This window comes from Peromyscus californicus, unplaced genomic scaffold (genome assembly GCF_007827085.1).
Source record: "Peromyscus californicus insignis strain IS unplaced genomic scaffold, ASM782708v3 Scaffold_19__1_contigs__length_69161282, whole genome shotgun sequence".
In the NCBI taxonomy this organism is placed as follows: domain Eukaryota; kingdom Metazoa; phylum Chordata; class Mammalia; order Rodentia; family Cricetidae; genus Peromyscus; species Peromyscus californicus.
Window position 1 is genome coordinate 25490108 of NW_026294491.1, and position 20272 is coordinate 25510379.

The window sequence follows — 20272 nt, forward strand, 5'->3', positions numbered from 1 at the left end:
CTGACTGTCCCTGATGTATTATAAAACCCTGCGTGTTTTCCTTTATATAGCAGGTACGGTATTGCGGTTTTGAACTTCGTGCCTATAAGTATGATGTCAAAGTAATTACTGTAAAGGGGATATTGAGTGACAGGCCAGAAAGCCACTCTGTGAACAGTGTGTTGGAGAGAAACTGTGAAGACCACCTAGAATCCGCATACCGTCAAGGAGCTTGAGCTCCATGTGTTCCTGTTTTCAGCTCTGGCTGTCTGGTGAGGGTGGTTTACCTGCCCTTTTTCCATTTAGTCACATGTGACATGTTCTGGGACTGTAACACTTTCCATCTGTGTCTTAGGGAGAATAAATGAGCATGTTCCTCTACAGAGACCATCTCAAGAGGGAATTTGAGTTAGGCAATTTTGTAGCAGCCTTTCTTCACTCGGGCAACATTTTCACCCATATTCTCTTCAGTTCCAGTTCCACCTAATGGTATCATTTTGTAAGTTGTCAAATATATTAAGAGTTTTAAAAGGAAATTTTGCTTCATAAAGCCGGGTAACAGGTGTCTTTTCTCTTGTCCAAAGATGAAGAATAAGTTTGTTAGATATTCTAGGTAAAACAAGCTTGCCTTATTTTGATAGTAATAGTCCGTGTCCCCCTCCCTGAGACAGGGTTTCTCTGTGTAGACCTGGCTGGCCTGGAACTCACTATGTAGACCTGGCTGGCCAAAAACTCACAAAGATCCACCTGCCTCTGCCTCCCGGGTGCTGGTATTAAAGGTGAGTGCCACCACCACCCTGCTGATAATTGTTTATTTAGGTAAATTCTTAACCCTGGCAGTTTTGCTTCCGAGAGACTTTGGACGATCTTGGGAAACCCTTCTTGGTTACTAACATCTATTAGATAAAAGCCAGCAATAAAATCAAGTGTCCAGTAATGGCCATGACCTCCCAAACGAGGGGATGTGTTATAGAGTGTCTACTGTCCTGAGGTTGAGAACCCCAGTCAGAGGTCTCTAGTATGGCTAACTGCTTATCTACAGGCTTTATTTCCTGTGAGTAGGGAATACTTGCAGTGTTACTTAAGCTATTTTGCCCATGGCTCAAGCCTTGTTATCTTGGGATGTATCTGAATGAATCCATATAGTGTGCCTGTCTGCAGGAGAAGGACATCCTGAAGAAATTAATGCCTTCCTAATCAACATTTTTGCAGCACCCTTTGAAATCAGGCCTCCTTCAGTTTTTATTTTTGGTTCAAAAATAAAATCTTGGGGCTGGAGAGATGATTTCAGTGGTCAAGAGCACTGACTATTCCTCCGGAAGACAGGTTTGATTCCCACATGGTGGCTAACAACTATAATTCCAGTTCTAGGGGATTCAGTGTCTTCTGGCCTCTTCCTAACCAGGCATGCGAGTGGTACACACAGACATACATGCAGGTGAAATACCTATCATGGTTTTTTTTTTTTTTTTTTTTGATTGATTGATTGATTGCCTGGTCCGAAGAGAGCACAAGAGCACCACGTTGATCTGTCAAATCATCATGTTTTAAAAAAAAAAATCAAATCTTTCCAGGTCTTTGAACTTGATCCATGATCTTTGACTCTTAAAAATTGTTTTAAATATCTTGTATTTTTTATTTTATGTGTATGGATGTTTCGTTTGTAATATGTGTAGGCACTGTGTGTGTACAGTGTCACAGAAGCCAGAAGAAGGCATCAGATCTCCTGTAACTGGAGTTACAGTTGTGAGCCACCATGAGTGCTGGTCATTGAACCCGGGTTCTCTGGACAGTCAACCAGTGCTCTTAACTACTGAGTTCTCTCTCCAGCCTTGACTTTTTGACTCCCTTTTTTTCGAGATACTTTCTTTCTGCATCTCAAATGGAATTTAAGAATAAATTGAGCCGGGCGGTGGTGGCGCACGCCTTTAATCCCAGCACTCGGGAGGCAGAGCCAGGCGGATCTCTGTGAGTTCGAGGCCAGCCTGGACTACCAAGTGAGTTCCAGGAAAGGCGCAAAACTACACAGAGAAACCCTGTCTCGAAAAACCAAAAAAAAAAAAAAAAAGAATAAATTGAGATTGACACTAAAAGTTGTTTCCTATTATTTGAGCCTGGTTTCTTGATTGTAGGATTAATTGGAAGAAAGGGAAATTTCATATGACTGATAGGACATTTAAAATTGTGTGGGCACCCCAGAGGTAATTGTAGGGTGGATACTATGTTTGATAATGTTCCAGTCTCTTAGGGTGAAGCAGAACTCTAATAATTTCTCCAATTTTTAGTCTAAAGGAAAGGGGAATTATAGATAAGCTATAAATCCCATATTTGGCTTAACTTTGCATTCTGTGTGCTAGTAATTTTAAGTAACATTTACCTTCTGAATTAATAAACATTATTCTGATATTACATACATTTGTACACATAGGTGGCAGAATTGAGAACCAGAATTTTCCATGGAGAATTGATTTGCAGTGAATCATTCTTCATGTATAAATACACAGTGTTCAATTACTGAGAGAAAAATCCATGCAGTAAATGGAATAGCGAAGGCCAGAGTGGTATGGCTTTATCAGTCATCTGGCATATTCCAGCTGTGTGTTTTGAGTGTTTTAGGGACTCTAAAACAAGGCAGGATAGGCTTAAAGAAAACGAGAGGGAAGCCATGAGTAGTGGTACATGTTAGTCAGGGTTCTCTAGAGGAACAGAATTGATAGAATGAATCTCTATGTCTGTCTGTCTGTTCGTCCGTCCATCCATCCATCCGTCCATTCACCTACCTACCTACCTTCCTACCCACCCACCCACCCATCCATCCATCCATCCATCCATCCATCCATCCATCTATCTATCTATCTATCTATCTATCTATCTGAGATTTGTTAGAGATCCTTATAGGCTGTGACCCAGCTAGTCCAACAATGGCTGTCTCCTGACAAAAAGCCCAAGAATCCAATAGTCCTTCAGTCCATGAGGCTGGGTATCTCAGCTGGTCTTCAGTATACCTTGGAGTTCCAAAGAAATAGGTTCTAATACCAGTGAAGGAGTGCCTCAGTGGCAGGATGTATGAACTTGCCAGTGGGAATGAGGGCAAGCAAGTGAACAGCAAAAGCTTCTTGCTTCCTGTCCTTTATATAGGCTGCCATGAGAAGGTGTGGCCCAGATTTAGGGTGGGTCTCCCCACCTCACATGATTTGATCAAGAAAATTCCCTCACAGGTGTGCCCAGATGCTTGGGTTTTTGGTTAATTCCAGATGTAGTCAGGTTGACAACCAAGAATAGACATCCCACCTGTCATCTCAAACTCCAGGGGCAGGAGGATCCTGAGTTGGAGACCAGACTGAGTTAAACACTGAGCTCCAGGCAAACTGGACCACCTGGTGAGACAGTGTCAACAAAACAGAACAAAGACCAAAATCATAGCTAACAAAAACCAACAGGGAGTGCTTTGGGACATCCTGGCGCTGGCAGATAGGGAGGGAGCCTTTGTCTCTCTTAGGCCTGAGAACATAGCCGAGGAGTATTTATTTTTAGAACCTGGGGAGCTGAGCTGAAGGGGAACACCAGGTATCCTGTAGGATTGTAGCCACTGGGAGGCCTGGCCAGGACCCAGGGAAACAAACCATTTTCCCACCCTCTGCTTTTTCCACTGAAGTTGGTGTTCCCCAACAGACACCAGAGGAGAAAAGGAGCCTAGTGAATTTGGTTCATTGAGGCAGCCTCGTGAGGAACATGGTAGAGCTAGAACAGGTTGCTGGAGGAACTGAGGGCGAAGGAATGCTTGCAATGCTGAAGTCAGGTTAGTTTTCACAGGAGCCAGAGAGGAGTTAGTGTTTGAGCAGAAGATCGAGAATGGACAGGGTGGACCTGTTAGTAACAGGATAGACTCACAGGCAGCGACAGCTCTGGCTAGCCCAGAGCTCAGGCTAGCCCAGAGCGGCTTTGTCCTGGTACTGCCCATAGAATTTTAATTACCTTTGTGAAGGGCCTTTAGAAACCTGAACTCCATCCCCTCCCCTCCCCTCCCCTTCCCCTCCCCTCCCCTCCCCTCCCCTCCCCTCCCCCCTCCCTCTCTTCCTCTTCCTCTCTTCCTCTTCCTCTTCCTCATTATATCTCCCCAGTACTTCTCTCTCTTTTCTTTTTTCTTTTTTCTTTTTTTTTCGCCGGGAAGACAGTCTGGCCATGTAGCCCAGGTTGGCCTTGCACTCACCATTTTCTTATATCACCCACTCCCTCAGTTATGGGCATGTGTCACCCCACGAGCTTGAAGTCTGCGTATGTGGAAGCCAGAGGTCACCTTAGCATGTTGTTCCTCAGAAGCCATTCACCTTGTTGTTGGAGACAGGGTCTCTCACTGGGACCTGGGGCTCGCCCATTAAGTTAGGCTAGCTGGCCAGTAAGCTCCAGGATTACAAGTGGCTGCTGCCAAGCCTTGCTTTGTATGTGGGTGTTGGGGATTGAACATGCAGCAAGCGTTTTTTACCAGTTCAGCTATCTTCCCATCTCCAAAGGCTGCACATCGTAATTGTACAGATCAATAAATAATTTATGTATGGATACACTATTCTTACTACCTAGATCACAACAAAAGGATTCCCAGCACTCCAGCAGTTCCTCATGTCCTTCCACTCCTAGTTGGTATCTACTACAGGTGGTTGTTCCTCTCACTTTAGATTATGATGCTGACTTACAGAATTTAAGTGGACGCATACGTTATTTTGTGAGTGGCCATTTTGGTCAGTGTTTTGTCTCTTTATGTCTATTGTTTCTTCTTGTTGCTGTGTAGGTATTACAATGTATAAGTACATTGCAATTTATTCCATTTATACTTGGTGAACATTTATGTTTCCAGTGTTTGGGTTGGTGTGAATGACATTGTTATGTTCTTGAACTTGTCTTTTTGTAAACATGAAAAAAAACCCATTATGTCAAAAAATAGGGTGCCAGATTTCTATAGTAGTTTTTAAACAAATTTAGAGTTCTATAGGGTTTTCCTTGTTTCTTTTTTCTTGTTACTTAATTTCCTTTCTCTCCCTTTCTCTTTTGAGACAGGGTTTCATGTAGTCAAGGCTGGCCTCAAACTTCATTCATAGTCAAGGCTGGCTTTGAACTCTGTATCCTCTTGTTTCTGTCTCATAAGTGCTGGAATTACAGGCATGTACCACCCCCACACCTAACTCTCTTTGTAGTTTTGAGACGGGTCCTTCCTTACACTGCAGCACGGGATGGCCTTGAACTCACTGCCTGAGTGCTGGGGTTGCATCTGTCACTGTCTGCTGCTTCATTCATTTTTGTTTTTGAGATGTTCTCAATTCCGTTTGTAGCTGAGAATATAACCTTAGCTTCTATTCTTCCTGCTGCCACCTCCAGAGTACTGAGATTACGGGCATGCCCCATCCACACCCAGTTTATGTGGTGCTGAGGATTGAACCCAGAGCTTCATGCATACTAGGTAATTTTGCCAGCTGAGTTACATCCCCACCCTTTAATTTCTTTCTATTTACTTTTAAGGCAGAGTGTGGCAGTTTGAATGTAATTGGCCCCCATAATCTCATAGGGAGTAGCACTATTAGGAGGTGTGGCTTTGTTGGAGGAAGTGTATCACTGGGGGGAAGTGGGCGCCAGGCTTTGTGGTTTCCTATGCTCAGGATACTGCCTAGTGTCTCAGTCGACTTTCTGCAAGGTGTAGGACTCTCAGCTACTACTCCAGCAGCACATCAGCCTGCATGCTGCCGTGCTCCCTGTCCTGATGATAATGGACTGAACCTCTGAAACTGTAAGCGAGCCACCCCAATTAAATGTTTTCTTTATAAGAGTTGCCTTGGTGATGGTGTCTCTTCGAAGCAGTAAAAACTCAACTAAGACATAGAGTATCACTATAAATCTTTGTCCTTGAACCCCTTATATTTGCAACTGGAGTGGTGACTGTATTCTCTGGGCAGACATTTTTTTCTGAAGTATGTAGTCACTGTTTTGAACTGCATCTGGCAGATAGGTCTAAAATGGAATAGATCAATTATTTATTGAGTTTCAGTCTTAATGGCTCCCAGGTTTAAAAACATGAGAGGCAAAAATTTGTTTTCAATTTCTAGTAGAAAAGTCTGGGGCAAAGATGCCCTGGTGGACCTGGTCTTTGTCTGGTATTTTGTTTTTGTTTTTTTGGCAGAGTAGAAGAAAGCCTGTGATTGTTTTGCTCAGTCCATTTTGAAAGTGTTTTCACACACTTTCCCAGACGTCTATTTGGCTGTCAGAAACATGTGGGTTATGATCTGCAAGCCTAGTAGTTAGCTGACTTGGTTCTGTTTTGTTGGTAGGTTAAAGGGCACTTGCAGCCTTCTGATTGATTTATTTGATGTTGAAGATCAAAAATTGATGTAATGTATTTGTTACCAAACAGGGGCATATGCTTATTAGAATATATTCTATTGTTACTCTCTGTGACAAAATAAAACTTCGTGCACAGAAATTAAACTACTTAAGGCCTTTTTTGTTTGTTTGTTTTTCTAGACAGGGTCTTAATTTTGTAGGTGAGGCTGTCCTGGAACTCCTTCTGTAGCCCCAACTGGCCTAGAACTCAAAATGGTCCTGCCTTAGCTTCCCAAGTGCTGACATTAGAGATGTAAACCACCATGCCCAGCTTCTACAGTGATAAAAGTGTGTGTGTGTGTGTGTGTGTGTGTGTGTGTGTGTGTGTGTGTGTCCTGCATATATGTCTGTGCACCATTTGTGTGCCTGGTGCAGAGACCAGAAGAAAGTGTTCTATTCTCTGAAACTGGAGTGACAGACAGTAGTGAGCCACCGTGTGGGTGCTAGGAATTGAACCTGGGTCCTCTGGAAGAGCAGCCAGTGCTCTTAACTACCAAGCCATCTCTCCAGCCCCTTTATAGTGACTTTCAAAAAATTATTATTTTGTGTATATGTGCATGGTGTGTGTGAATAGTGTGTGTGTTGTGTGTGCATGGTGTATATTTGTACATGGTGTGTGTGTGTGTGTGTGTGTGTGTGTGTGTGTGTGTGTGTGTGTTTGAGAGAGAGAGAGAGAGAGACTGACTTACACAGGTAAATCAGAGGACAGCTTGTGGAGTCAGTTCTCTCCTTATACCTTTATGTGGGTTCTAGGGATTGAATTCAGGTCACTAGGTTTACTTGGCAAATGCCTTTACCTGCTGAGCCATCTTGCTGGCCTTTATTTTCTTCTTCTAATAGCATTTAATACCCATGAAACTCTGTGCAAAGGCAGTAGTATTTTTTATTTTTAACCTTTCAATTTTTTTTTAATGGGGACAGTCACCTGATAAATAGATACTTTTTTTGAGATGGAAGTAGTCTCACTCTTTAGCCCCAGCTGTCCTGGAACTCACTCTGTAGCCCAGGCTGGCCTCAAATTCACAGCGATCCACCTCCCTCTGCCTCCTGAGTGCTGTGATTAAAGGCGTGCACCACCACACCTGTCTCACTAAACAAATTTTTGAATCAGATTTTTGAATAAGAAAAATGATAGTGCTGGAAATTCTCCTGCTGTCTGAACTTAAGTCTACTACTTCTCCAGAATGGGATGAAGGATAAAGGGGGAGGGGAGGAGTTGTTCCAGTTTGGGTTTTATTTTAATGTATATTTTTTAAAGTGTGTGCTTAAAAAAAAAAGCTTTAATAAGGTAAAATCATGATTCATAATACAAATATAAAATGAACATATAAAAGACTTTTGGTCATATTAGGGAAACTTGTCACATAATTAATTCAAAAGAAATCCAACGAACACATATATTTATAGAGCAGGGATATTGAAAATGAGCCCAGTGCACACACCTGTAATCCCAGCAATTGGGAGGTTGATGGAAGAGGATTTCTGTGAGCTTGAGGCCAGCCTCATGGGCTTCATGGGCTTCATGTTAAGTAACAGGTCAACCAGGAGCTACATGATAGTAAATCCCCATCTCAAAACAAAGGAAAACAAAAAACTAAGAAGAGAGAATGTGTGAGTGGAGACCAGACTAGTTTCTTCAGTAGTGGGGTTGGAAGTTAGAACTTTTACTGAACCTTGGCAAACTTTGTTGTTTATTTATGAAAATTTATGTGCCTGTAAATCAGTTATCTACAGGTTGGTGAGCTGTAATGTTACCTTAGGGTCAGAAGCTGTAACCCAGAGGGTGACCTAGATAATACTGGCTTTCCGTTGGAAGCAAACATTTCTCTGTTGCTTTTCACAGATTATTAAAACACCTGAAACTCTGTCAGATGTTACTTTTAGATTGAGTTCCCTCACTGCTTACTTCAGTGTTAAGAGTGGACGGTAGACTTTCCAAAGGGTGTCTATGTAGGGGGTAGGTCAGAGAGCAGGATCAAGTCCCTGTTTTGTTCCTGTGAACAGCATTGCAAGTTTCCGGTGTCGCAGTGATTTTCATAGGTAGTGCATATGAAAATATCCTTCTCTGATACTAGCATATTTATTGTAGGAGGAAGAGTTCCAAAAATGGTTAAAAATTTAGAAAGTCAGGGCTGGAGAAATGGCTCAGCAGTTAAGAGCATGTGCTCTTCTTTTGGGGACTCAAGTTCAGTTCCCAGCACCCATATCAAGTGGCTCACAACGACCTGTAACTCTAGCTTTAGTAAGATCTGATGCTTCTGGCCTCTGCAGGCACTTACACGCATGTGAATAATCCCGTACAGACATATGCATGTACACATAATTAAAAATAATAATCTTTAAAAAAATTTTAGAAGTCTAGGCTTCTTAACTTAGTAATAAAGATAATCTAGTATGGTAGTTATGTTTAACTTATGTGCTAACTTCTTTCTCAGTTGTAATATGCTCAAAGAAATTAAAACTTTTCTTCATGAAGAATATAGCTTTTTTTTTTTTTTTTTTTTTTTTTTTGGTTTCTTTGAGACAGGGTTTCTCTGTGTAGCTTTGGTGCTCTTCCTGGAACTCACTCTGTAGCCCAGGCTGGCCTCGAACTCACGGAGATCCTCCTGTCTGCCTCCCGAGTGCTGGGATTAAAGATGTGTGCCACTACCGCCCGGCGAATATAGCTTATTTTAACAGATCTTGCTTATTCAATAAATTCACATATCTAGTCTTCAAAGCTGTCTTAGTTACTTTCCTGCTACTGTGATAAGACAACATGACCAAGGCAACTTATAGAGGAAAGAGGAAAGAGTTTATTGGGGGTTTACAGCTCAGAGAGTGAGTGTGTGACCGTCATGGCGGGGAGCGTGGCAGTAAGCAGGCAGGCATGGTGCTGGAGCAGTAGCTGAGAGCTTATAAATCTGATCTACAAGTAAGGGGCAGAGAGAGCTAACCAGAAACGGTTTGGGCTTTTGAAACCTCAAACTCAGTTACACATCTCCAACAAGGCCACACCACACCTCCTAATCCTTCCCAAGCAGTTCTACCAACTGGGGACCAAGCATTCAAACATATGAGCCTATTGGGGCAATTCTCATTCAGATCACCACGAAAGGATAATATACTTTTTTGCTTTGAAAGGCAACCTGGCTGGATCTACATAGTAAGCCATTTAATGATGATTAATATAGTTTGGAGCACATTTAATAACACATTGGAGGAAGCTTGCATAGGCTGAGAGAGTATTTCTCTCTGAAATCTTTTTTTTTTTTTTAAATTTGGGGACCATTTTTGAGATAAGGTCTGACAGTATATATGAGTGTGCTGTCATACCTGGCTCCATAATACTCTTCTACATCTTTCAGTGTTTCTTTTGCTATTTGAATTTAGTTTTATGCATTTTTTTCTTCACCTAATTTAAGCTCCCTCTAGTACATTTTTTTTTGTTTTGTTTTTGTTTTTGTTTTTCGAGACAGGGTTTCTCTGTGTAGTTTTGCGCCTTTCCTGGAACTGTATTTTTATATTTTTTTAAATTTGTGTATGTATGGGTATGTACTTATGAACAAGTCCAGTGCCTGTGGAAGCTAGAGGCCTTGGAGCACCCTAGAGCTGGAGACAGGCTGTTTTAATTTTCCTGATGTGGGCACTGGGAATCAAACTGCAAGAGCAGTTCTCAACTGACAAGTCATCTTGCCAGCCCGTGTAGTACCTTTCTGATGAATTTCAGGAGAGAGACACTCAGAATTGTTACTCAAAGAAATCATCTTGTCTTTTTTGGTGACTTGTCCTGATTGTACACATAGGCAAGCACACACATACATATATGTATCTGTGTGTGTGTGTGTGTGTGTGTGTGTGTGTGTGTGTGTGTGTGTGTGTATACCTTATAGTACTTTGGCTTATCCACTCTGTGAGTTTAAAAGGCTTTACTTTTCCATAGGTGTACTCCCAGCGACTTGGAAGCTTTGTATTCTTTCTCCTTCCTCTGGTCAGGGTTGTCTGATATCTCAGTGATTGGGGAAATGCTGTACTTCAATACCCCAGGGCTGCAAGCAGAGCACAGTTAAACTCGGAAGTGCTTGTGGAATAATCCTGAGCATACAGTCTGACCTGAGCATACAGTGGGTGGCTGGAAAGAACCTTTGGACCTTTGTGCTCTCTGAGATGAAGCTCAGGTACTGATCACCTTGACTCCTGCAGTGGAGGTTTAGAGGAAGTGTGCAGTTTGCTCTTGATGGGGCCTGTTTCTTCTGTATCACAGCTAGTTGGTCACAATGGCTGTTTGGTGTGTTGCTCAATTCTCACTTCTTTAATGACCCCAGAGAGTTTTCCCTTTGGGCTTATGATATGCTTTTGCTGATTAACTCTGCTGTCTTTTGAGGCTCCTAGAGATAATGTTTTCTTACCTGTTTACTTAGTACTTTGAAGTTTTTTTTTTTTTTTTTTTTTTTTTTTTTTTTTTTGTGTGTGTGTGTGTGTGTGTGTGTGTGTGTGTGCATGTATGTAATGTATGTATGAGTAGATGTGGAGCTAAGTTCTGAAGATTTTCTGTCTAAGACTCTTCTGATTTCTTTTATAGATTTATTTATTTATTATGAACACAGAAGAGGGCACCAGATCTCATTATAGATGGCTGTGAGCCACCATGTGGGTGCTGGGAATTGAACTCAGGACCTCTGGAAGAGCAGTCGGTGCTCTTAACCGCTGAGCCATCTCTCCAGCAGCCCGTACTTTGAAGTTTTATAGAATGTATTATGTAAGAGAATCAGATTCTGGGTCTTGATCATGGAACTCTCAAGTGGTATTTGATCTGGGTAAAACAGGTTTTTCTTTTCCTCGGTAGTGGATTTCTGCTCTAAAGCTCAGCCTTTTGCTGAGGTATGGGGTGGGAAACAAGACAAATGACTGAATGGGAAGATTGAAATGAATACTTTTCCTACCAAAAGTCAGTTATTTTTCTTTATCAGAATGTGTGAGAAACAGAACCTTCACTTTGTAATAACACATTCCCTCTACCGGTGAAAACAAAATGCTGGTTTTGTTTTTTTGTTTGTTTGTTTGTTTGAGACAGGTTTTTACTATATAGCCTTGGCTGTCCTGAAACTCAGTCAGTAGACCAGGCTGGCCTTGAACTCACAGAACGAAACAGTTTTTACTACATGATTCTGTAGAAAAGGACACCGGCATAGAGAAAAGGCAAAAATGGCTGGTGTGGTGCTTTTGTTCAAGACAGTGGTTTTTGGAATCCCTGGTTGTGAGAAGTTTCTGCCCTCTTTTCCCTCTAGGCTGGTTTTTCAGAGTTACAGTCTTCACATTCTTCTAGTGTGGACCCCTCTCTAAACTGCCCATCCGTTCGGATGCAGAGCCTTATCTAATTTTCTAAGCCTTATCTTCTTTTCCAAGTGGGGACGATCAGTAAAGAACTCTGGAGCGCCGAGCCAACTGCCAGCTAGGGGAAGGGCCAGTTCTGCTGATCTGTGTCTTTCTGATGAGTGCTCAGTGTGCTTCGTACCAAACACAGCTGGTAATGATTCGTTTCTGGCAGAGGTTGCATCTAGGGCCTTATGATGGTATGTAAGGGCTCTCCACTTCTGTGCCTTTCTTTGCAGGATCGCAAGGTAGAAGATTCAAATTTCTATAGCGTCTGTCCAAGAAATAAATACTAGGAACAATTGATCCAGTTGACCTGGTGGATTGATGGGGCTCATTTACTGCTTCCTGAGAAAGCTTGGGGGATTTCCTCTTCTTCCTTCCCAAGAGCTGGGTAATTGGGTCTCAGTAATATAAGTGGGCTGTTTGCTATTTCCCTATAAAGAAAGGGATGGGGAAAGGGTCCCCCATTTCTCCCCACCCCTTGTACCAGAAACTGAACCTAGGGCTAGTCAAGTGCTCTGCCACTCAGCACCAGCTCAGCCCTCTCTCTCACCTTTTGTTTTTATTATTTGATTTTGAGACAGGCTCACTAAGTTGCCCAGACTGGCCTTGAACTTGTGGTGCTCCTGTTTCAAAATACGTATTTCTGGGCCTTCTGCACTAAGTAAACTTCTAGTGGGGATATTCTATACCACAGCCCTTGGGTAATGTTGATGGACTCCATTGGTTTAGTAGAAAGTGGTGAACCAGACATTAGATTCTTTTGCAGGCCTGAGCTAAGGGATATACATTTTGAGATTAGTCTTTGAGCCTTAGTCTCTTCAACATCGAAATGAGATTGGAGTAGATAGTTTTTGAGATTATTTCAAACAGCAACTTTTTATGACTTTGAAGTCAGTAATTTAAAAAATTAAGAAAATGCATGTGTATTATGTTTGCCCATATGTATATATGTACCACATGGGTGCCTGTGGAAGCCAGAACAGAGTGTCATATCTCCTGAAACCGGAGTTCCAGATGATTGTAAGCAACTGTGTGGGTGCTGGGAACCGAACCTGGTTCCTCTGCCAGAGCAGCAGACTCACCTAACTGCTGTGCCATCTCCCTAATCCCCAGAGGACTTTTTGAACTAATGTCTTTCAGTAGAGGTCCATTTCTTTTAGAAACAGGTAGCAGGCATGTAAGCCTGTAGTTTGAGGTACTTGGCCTTTGTCGACGCCATTCTGGTCGTTGGCAGTGTTGTCTCTTGGTCGTGGGGGCGGTGAAACTGGGAGACTTGACTTTGGCTGTTCAGACAAACGAAGTGGGAGGAACTGTGAGCACTGAGGATGTCCGGGTTTGCACCCCTCATAGTTAGATACTGAAAAAACGAGGTGGTGGGAAAGAAAAGTGAAGCAGGTTTGTATCCTTTCCCCTGCCCCCTCCCACCTTTTACAGTGTGATCTTTGGATCTCAGGATCTTTGTCTGTGGAGGACAGATCTGCTCTGATGACCTGTGATACTGTGATTGGTGAGCTTGTCAGTTGAGTGGATACGGAGCTCAGTTACAAACGTCAGGCCTTTCTTTTCCATAGTCAGTCCAAAGCCATTGTGCCCTGAACAGCTTCAGTGGTAGAGATGTAAAACTTCTAGGATCTTGCAAAACTTGATGTAAAGGATATAAGCATTATAATTATTTCACTAGTTGAGTAAGTGTTGATCTCCTACAACGGTAAAGCTGCTCTTTCGGGTGTTGTAGCAGATAGGGGGTTAATCCAGCTTATTTAAATTCTTACTAACACCAGAAGACCGTGGATTAAAATCTTTGGACTGTTCTCCCTCATTGGGTTGAATGCTTTGCTCCAGGTCAGATTAAACTACAGTGCCCCTAGGCTAATGCAGTTTGACTGTGACTGACACATTAAAAACTGACCAATTCAAGGCATATTAGATGTTCAGCACATTAGAAGTGCATTGTGCTATGGTATAAGGATCAATCTTTTGTTGGGAAATAGCTTTCCAAGAACTAATTTTATAGTGATTTATAGAGATCAAGAAAATCATTACTGTTTGAATGTCTTCCTAGGTGTGACTGACCTACTCTCTGCCTAAGGTTTCACTTATGGCCAGATGTGTGCTTTGGAACAAACAGGCAATTTGAGAGGTTTTGACCATACAGTCTGAGCTTACATTCCGCTATTTAAAAACCAGTAGCCAGTTGTTACAGGAGACAGTAGGTATTAAGTTTTAGATTGGGATTGATTGAGCTGATGTGAAAATAAAAGAGGAGACAGATCTCTATGGAAATAGATTTTCCTTCATCAGAACAACGAAGGGCAGAAGTCTCTGCGAGGGAATGGAGACTGTTTGCCCAGGTGCAGGAGGCTCGGGGCTTTTATAGGGCAGAAAAGGGAACTTTTGGGGTGGGAGATTGCACATGCAGAGCTGTTCGTCTGTAGTCTTGAGGTTATAAATACCAGTGGAAGTTGGTGTGTTGATTTCTTATTTGGAGTCCCTGGATCCTAACATCCTGAAGATGTTTTCAGTGTGTCAGTTTACCTGTTCTGGAGTTTCTCAGCTCACCTGAGGTTTTGGGGTTATTAGTCCTTATTAAGTTCTTGTGCCAGCGGCTATTGATAGGTAGTTAGGACTAGATGTACAACTTTAGTTAGAATGTGAATGGTAGCGTATATCCAAAATAGAGTCTTCCCTGAACCTGAGTTATAAACAGCAAGCTCTTGGGGTACCGTTGAATGCAGTGTACAGTCTTCTGCCCAGGGACACTAAGAATCCAGCATTGAAAGAAGACAGGAAAGGTTCGGGCTCTAGCTCAGTGGTAGAATGTACACCTGGTATTCAAGCTTGGCTCAGTCCCCAGAACTGCAGTAGCAACAGAGAGCGGGGAGAGGGCTGAATATTGACTTAGGAAACTTAGATTTCTGGCCTTTGATTCTGTCCTAAACCTTTCTGTAGGATCGTAAGCACATCATTTCAAACCCACGGGGCCTCTGCTTATAAAGTGAGAATGTTTATGTTGTACTTGGTCACTAAGGTTCCCTTTAGATCCTAAATTCTGTGTTGGAGTGTTGCATCAGAACCCACCTTGGGGTTTGTACTATTTTCAAGACCCAAAGGAGCTGCCTTTTTTCAAGGAGATGATGCTAGGTTACCCCACAGAGCTGTTCAGTGAGCCGTCTGTGTGCTGAGGTGCTTCCTCATTGGGGACTGAGCCCGTTGCTTGTTTGTAGAAACACAAAAAGGGCTTTAGCCTGAAGCCAGAAGTACTTTCTGTTATTACTTAGTTGCCTACAAAAAGCTTGTCATGACCCATCTTACTTTGTTGTTATTCTGTCTTTGGAGGTAGAGAATTTAGAGTGAAACGAATTCCAGGATTCCCGTTCTCTTCCTGATAATCAACAGAGTTGGGTCTAGAGAGTTGACCAAGGGCAAAGAGCAGGAGCTGCTGTTATAGAGCTTAGTTCAGTTCCCCGCACCCACGATGGGTGGTTTCCAACCCGCCCCCCCCACACACTTGAAAATTAAAAATAATTTTTGAAAAAGAATTGACGCAGTCACCAAGAAAGTATGTTTTTGCTGAATTTAATTTTGTAATTGAGTTAATGAAGACTGTGTATATAATATAATTTTAAGGCTTTTGAGCATTTGTTTTTCATTTCCTGGTTCTTCGCTTTGTCTCTAATGTTCCTTTTCATTCAATGCTATGAAGAATCAGTATCAGATGTTATCTTTTGACATTGCTAACATGTAATTTCTATGTGAATTAGGAGTTAGTACCACCACTCAAAACACACTGTTTAACTATATGGTTTGATCACAGTTTTGACCCAAGTCTCCTCTGGTAGAAATCATGGCATCCCTGCATCCCTTTGATGGTGACAGACTGCTCTGGTCTTTCCCAGTTTTTTTTGCTGGAATTGCCATTGCTTTGTAGGATGGAAGCTGTTGATAGCAACAGTGGACTCTAGGGAATGGCCACCTGTTGTAGATAAGCTGTTTCCATGGGTAGCCCTCAGGGAACCTAAAACTTGCCTATTGTTAATTGCCTTTTATTAGTCCAATTACGAAAGGTATTGTTTTAGTACATTTGGGATGCTTAACATAATGCCTTAAACAGTGGCTTATAAACAACAAAACTTCATTTTTTTGACAGTTCTGGAGGCTGGAAGTCTAAGTTTAAGGCGACATAAGTTGAGGGCCCACTTCTAGAAGGTAGCACTCAGAAGAAGGTTCGTATGAGGGGTTCCTAGACAGCGAATGTTTGCTGTGACCTCACTTAGAAGGAGCAAGTACACTCTCTGGGGTCTGTCTCTTGTAAGGGAACTAATTGTACTCATGGAGGATCCTCCATGATTTTGTAACCTCTAAAGGTTTCTACCTCCTGATAACACCAGCTTGAGGGTTCAGAAATTATGTGGGGAATGAAAGCATTTAGTCCTTAGTAGGGTCAAGAAGAATTTAAGTACCTGTTCTATTTGTGAGATTTCGTGTTCGTAACAACAGTAGATACCCAAGAGGAACAGAACGCAAGCCAGTACTATCTTTTTTCAAACCATCTTCCTACCTCTTTAGCTTTCTTTTTCTTCTAGTCTTACCATAGTTAATTGTAAACCACTTAACTAATCTCTCAAACTTGAACTTGAAAAGTTGGAATTGTTTGTACTATTCTCACTCCATAATTTCTCATAGCCGAAAGGTTTTTGTTCTAGTATCTTTTCTGTTACTGTGATAAAACACTGACCAAAAGCATCGTAGGAAAGGAAAGGATTTATTTGGCTGATACTTCCAGGTCACAGACCATTGTTGGTGGAAGTCCGGGCCTGAACTTGAAGCAGAAACCGCAGAGGAATGTTGCTTGCTGGTTTACTCGCAGGCTCAAGCTTAACTGAGTGCAGCCCAAGAACACCTACTCAGGGGATAGTGGAACCCACAGTGGTCTGGGTCCTCCTCCAAGGAACAGCCAAGACAGTTCCCCACAGACATGCCCGTAGGCCAGGGTGACCTAGCAATCCCTCATTCAAGACTCCCTTCTTACATGACTAAGCTGTGTCTGGTTGACGTTGAAGCTAACTGTGACAGTCACTAAATCCAGTTTCTACACCTTCAGAAATGTCTTTCAGATTTGTGTTGCTAGCTGGGTATGGTGGCTTACATCTATAATCCCAGCATGTAGAGGCTGGATCATTAAGATTACTGCTAGTTCAAGGCTAAAGCTATCCTAGGCCATGTAGTGAGTTCTAGGACAGCCTGGGCTATAGTGTTGAGATCTTGTCTTTAAAACGAAACACAAATCACCCCAATTTTTCATTTTTTTTTTTTTCTTTAATGAGGAGAGTCACATTTGTCTAGGGCTATGACTCCAGAGGAGTGGAGTCCATCATGGTAGAAGAAGGCAAGAAATGTGGTGCCAGGAGCAAAAGCTAGCTATCACATTTGTTTCTCCATCTGAACATAGGAAGCACAAAGCAGAAATGTGTATGTTTTCCTATCAAATTGATAAGACATTGGTGCAGCATTCCCAGTGTTATGTCACGTAAGGGCAAACCCAGTTCACCCCTCCTTTCTAGCAATCACTCAGCTGAACTCTTTGTTCCTGATGTCTATCTACTCTTAGTCATCTCCACCAAATAATCAGCAAAAAACTACTTACATGTTCAACAGTTTTTATCTGGTTTTTTATTGTCCTGATTTGTTTCCTTTTACTCCATATTTTCCTTAAGTTAAGAAAAACTTATAAAAAGATCTTTATTTTTTAGTCTTTCAACATGGGTACATAAAATATGTTATAGTTTAACCATTTCTCTATCTGTGGACATTTCTATTTTTTTTTTTTTTTTTGATTTTTCGAGACAGGGTTTCTCTGTGTAGCTTTATGCCTTTCCTGGAACTCACTCTGTAGCCCAGGCTGGCCTCGAACTCACAGAGACTCTCCTGCCTCTGCCTCCTGAGTGCTGGGATTAAAGGCGTGCGCCACCACTGCCCGGCCATTTCTATTTCTTGAATTTTTCTTTTTCTGTTAGAAAGAACATTGAGAGGAACACACTTGAACATTTCTCTCTGTGAACATAATGAGAGAACAATGCAGAAGCCCCAAAGTGGTATTTTTGGATCAAAGTAGATAAAGATTTACAGTGTTAGTAGATGCCATCTATTAACTTTACCAAAACTTATTGATTTATAATTTTACCTTCTATACTATTTTTCTCTATGCCTATTTATTATTATTGTCATCATTATCACTATTATTATCATATCATTATTGAGAAAGGGTTTCACTATGTAGACTAGGCTAGCTTGAAACTCAAATCAGTATCCTCCTATCCTGCCTCATTTTTCCAGATTCTGAGATTGTAGGTGCGGTGTGCTTTTATGCCAGGGTTCCAAGCCCATTTTAACTCCTCCTTGCCTCAGTTCTCTGCTTGCTACATCCCGTTCCCTCCACTGTCCACAGTCGTGTTCAGTTAAGACTGTGTGCCTGCTGTATGGTGGAAACTCCGCAGTGCGTAAGACAGAAATGGTCCCTGTTCTGTGTACTTCACTCTTACACATGGTAAGAACTTGTGCTCTTCCTGGGTTCTTTTTATGCATTTTCAGCTGCTATACTCTTCCTGATATGCCGTTTTTTAAACCATTTTTTAAATGTCCTGTAGAATTTTCTTTTACCTTTTTAACTAGCTTAAAATTTATCCTCTCAGCTGGGCGGCGGTGGCACACGTCTTTAATCCCAGCACTAGGGAAGTAGAGGCAGGAGTATCTCTGTGAGTGAGTTTGAGGCCAGTCTGCTCTACAAAGTAAGTTCCAGGACAGCCAGAGCTGTTACACAGAAAAACCCTGTCTGGAAAAACCAACCAATACCACCTCCATCTCCCCCACCCTACTCCCTCTCACCTCTCCGCCCCGACTCCGACTCCGGCCCGCCAAAAAAACTGTTAGTGAATGAATAACAAAATATCCAATGAACTAAATTTTGCAAGGCACTGTGGCCTCGTAAATAGGCATAAGAACAGGTCTTAAAGGGCCTCACCTTATAGTCAGGGAGATAAGAAATAGAAGAGTAGACTGCAAGGCAGGTTGTGATAAGCCTGTCACAAATTAATACTTGACAGAAACTTAGAGAGAGATGAGTTGTTTTTTTTTTGTTTTTCGAGACAGGGTTTTTCTGTGTAGCTTTGCGCCTTTCCTGGAACTCACTTGGTAGCCCAGGCTGGCCTCGAACTCACAGAGATTCGCCTGGCTCTGCCTCCCGAGTGCTGGGATTAAAGGCGTGCGCCACCATCTCGGCGAGAGATGAGTTTTTAAGAGTGAGATCTGTCCAGACTTAGTGGTTCAGTTTTGTAATCCCAGCTGCTTAGGAGGCTGAGGCAAGAGGATGTAAGTTTGAGAACTGCTTTGCCTATAAAGGGAGTACAAGACTAGCCTGACAACCTAGTTATACCCTGTCTCCAAATTAAAAGTAAAGAAGAGCTTGGGATGTCGCTCAGTGGTAGAATATTTACCTGGATCTGGCATGCATGAAGGAGGTCCTAGGTTCCATTTCAGATTTTGACTGCATCTGGTAAGTTTACGGATGAGATTTTTGTTGTTTATGTCAGGTACGGTGTGGGATACAGTGATAATAAACTACTGTGCTAGACTTCAAGAGTGGGTAAGTGAGTTTTTAGAGCAGGGACTAGCCAGCAGTAACCTCATAGTTGAATCTGCCGCTATGATCCAAGAATGATTTTTACTTTCTTTTTAGACAGAGTCTCATTATGTAGTCCAGGCTGGTCTCACACTTGTGGTACTACTTCAGCCTCTGAGTGCTAGGATTGTTTTCATGAACCATCATGATGCTTGGTTTTTACATTTTCAGATTGTTGGCTAAAAAGAGTATTTTGTGATATGGGAATGTACATATAGTTAAGTTGTGTAGGAACCCCGCCACATTCATTAGCACACGGAGGTGAGTAGCTGTAACAGAACCGGTTCACACCTAAAACCATCACAGTCTGGATCTGCACAGAAGGGGAAATTCATACAGAGTACGGGAAAAGTGGCGCTCACGTTGAGAGTTGTTTAAGAGAGAGACCGTCTCAGAGTCCTAGCAGTGAGATAAAGGTGACAGCTAACACTGACGTGATCAAGATTAGTCCTCTTATTTTACAGAATAAGCAGATCAAAAATTGTATCAAAGTCCACGTGGCACTGTTTGATGGGAGCAACTGGTGTAGAAACTTTGAGGGCTGCAGAAGATGATAAGATTATTGCTGAGGTGCGGCCACATCATGAATAACACTTTGCCCTTGAAAAATGAGGAATGAAGAACGAACCAAGAACAGACTTCCTTTCTCTGAGTTTAGTAATGTTTCTGTTTTTCCTCTTATATTTCTAGAAGGACTTTGAGCCTTACTTGGAGATTTTGGAAGCATATTGCACAAAAGCCAAGAATTATGTGAACGGGTATTGCACCAAATACGAGCCCTGGCAGCTAATTGCATGGAGTGTCCTGTGTACTCTGCTGATAGTCTGGGTGTATGAGCTTATCTTCCAGCCAGAGAGTAAGTATACTGCCCCTTCTGTAAAGGTAGGCTGGAAT

General features: G+C 42.2%; 1 protein-coding gene across 3 annotated transcripts in view; it reads left to right on the forward strand.

Annotated features, from left to right (window-relative positions):
• Positions 1 to 20272, forward strand: part of Sgpl1 (sphingosine-1-phosphate lyase 1) — a 52767-nt gene that overhangs the window by 3621 nt on the left and 28874 nt on the right. For 2 of the 3 annotated variants that reach the window (XM_052744897.1, XM_052744895.1), the window contains exon 3: positions 20069 to 20234. In XM_052744897.1, coding sequence (XP_052600857.1) covers positions 20069 to 20234 — 166 coding nt within the window. Of the gene's footprint in view, positions 1 to 20068; positions 20235 to 20272 lie in introns of those variants that run through there. The other variant, XM_052744898.1, reaches the window with a different exon arrangement.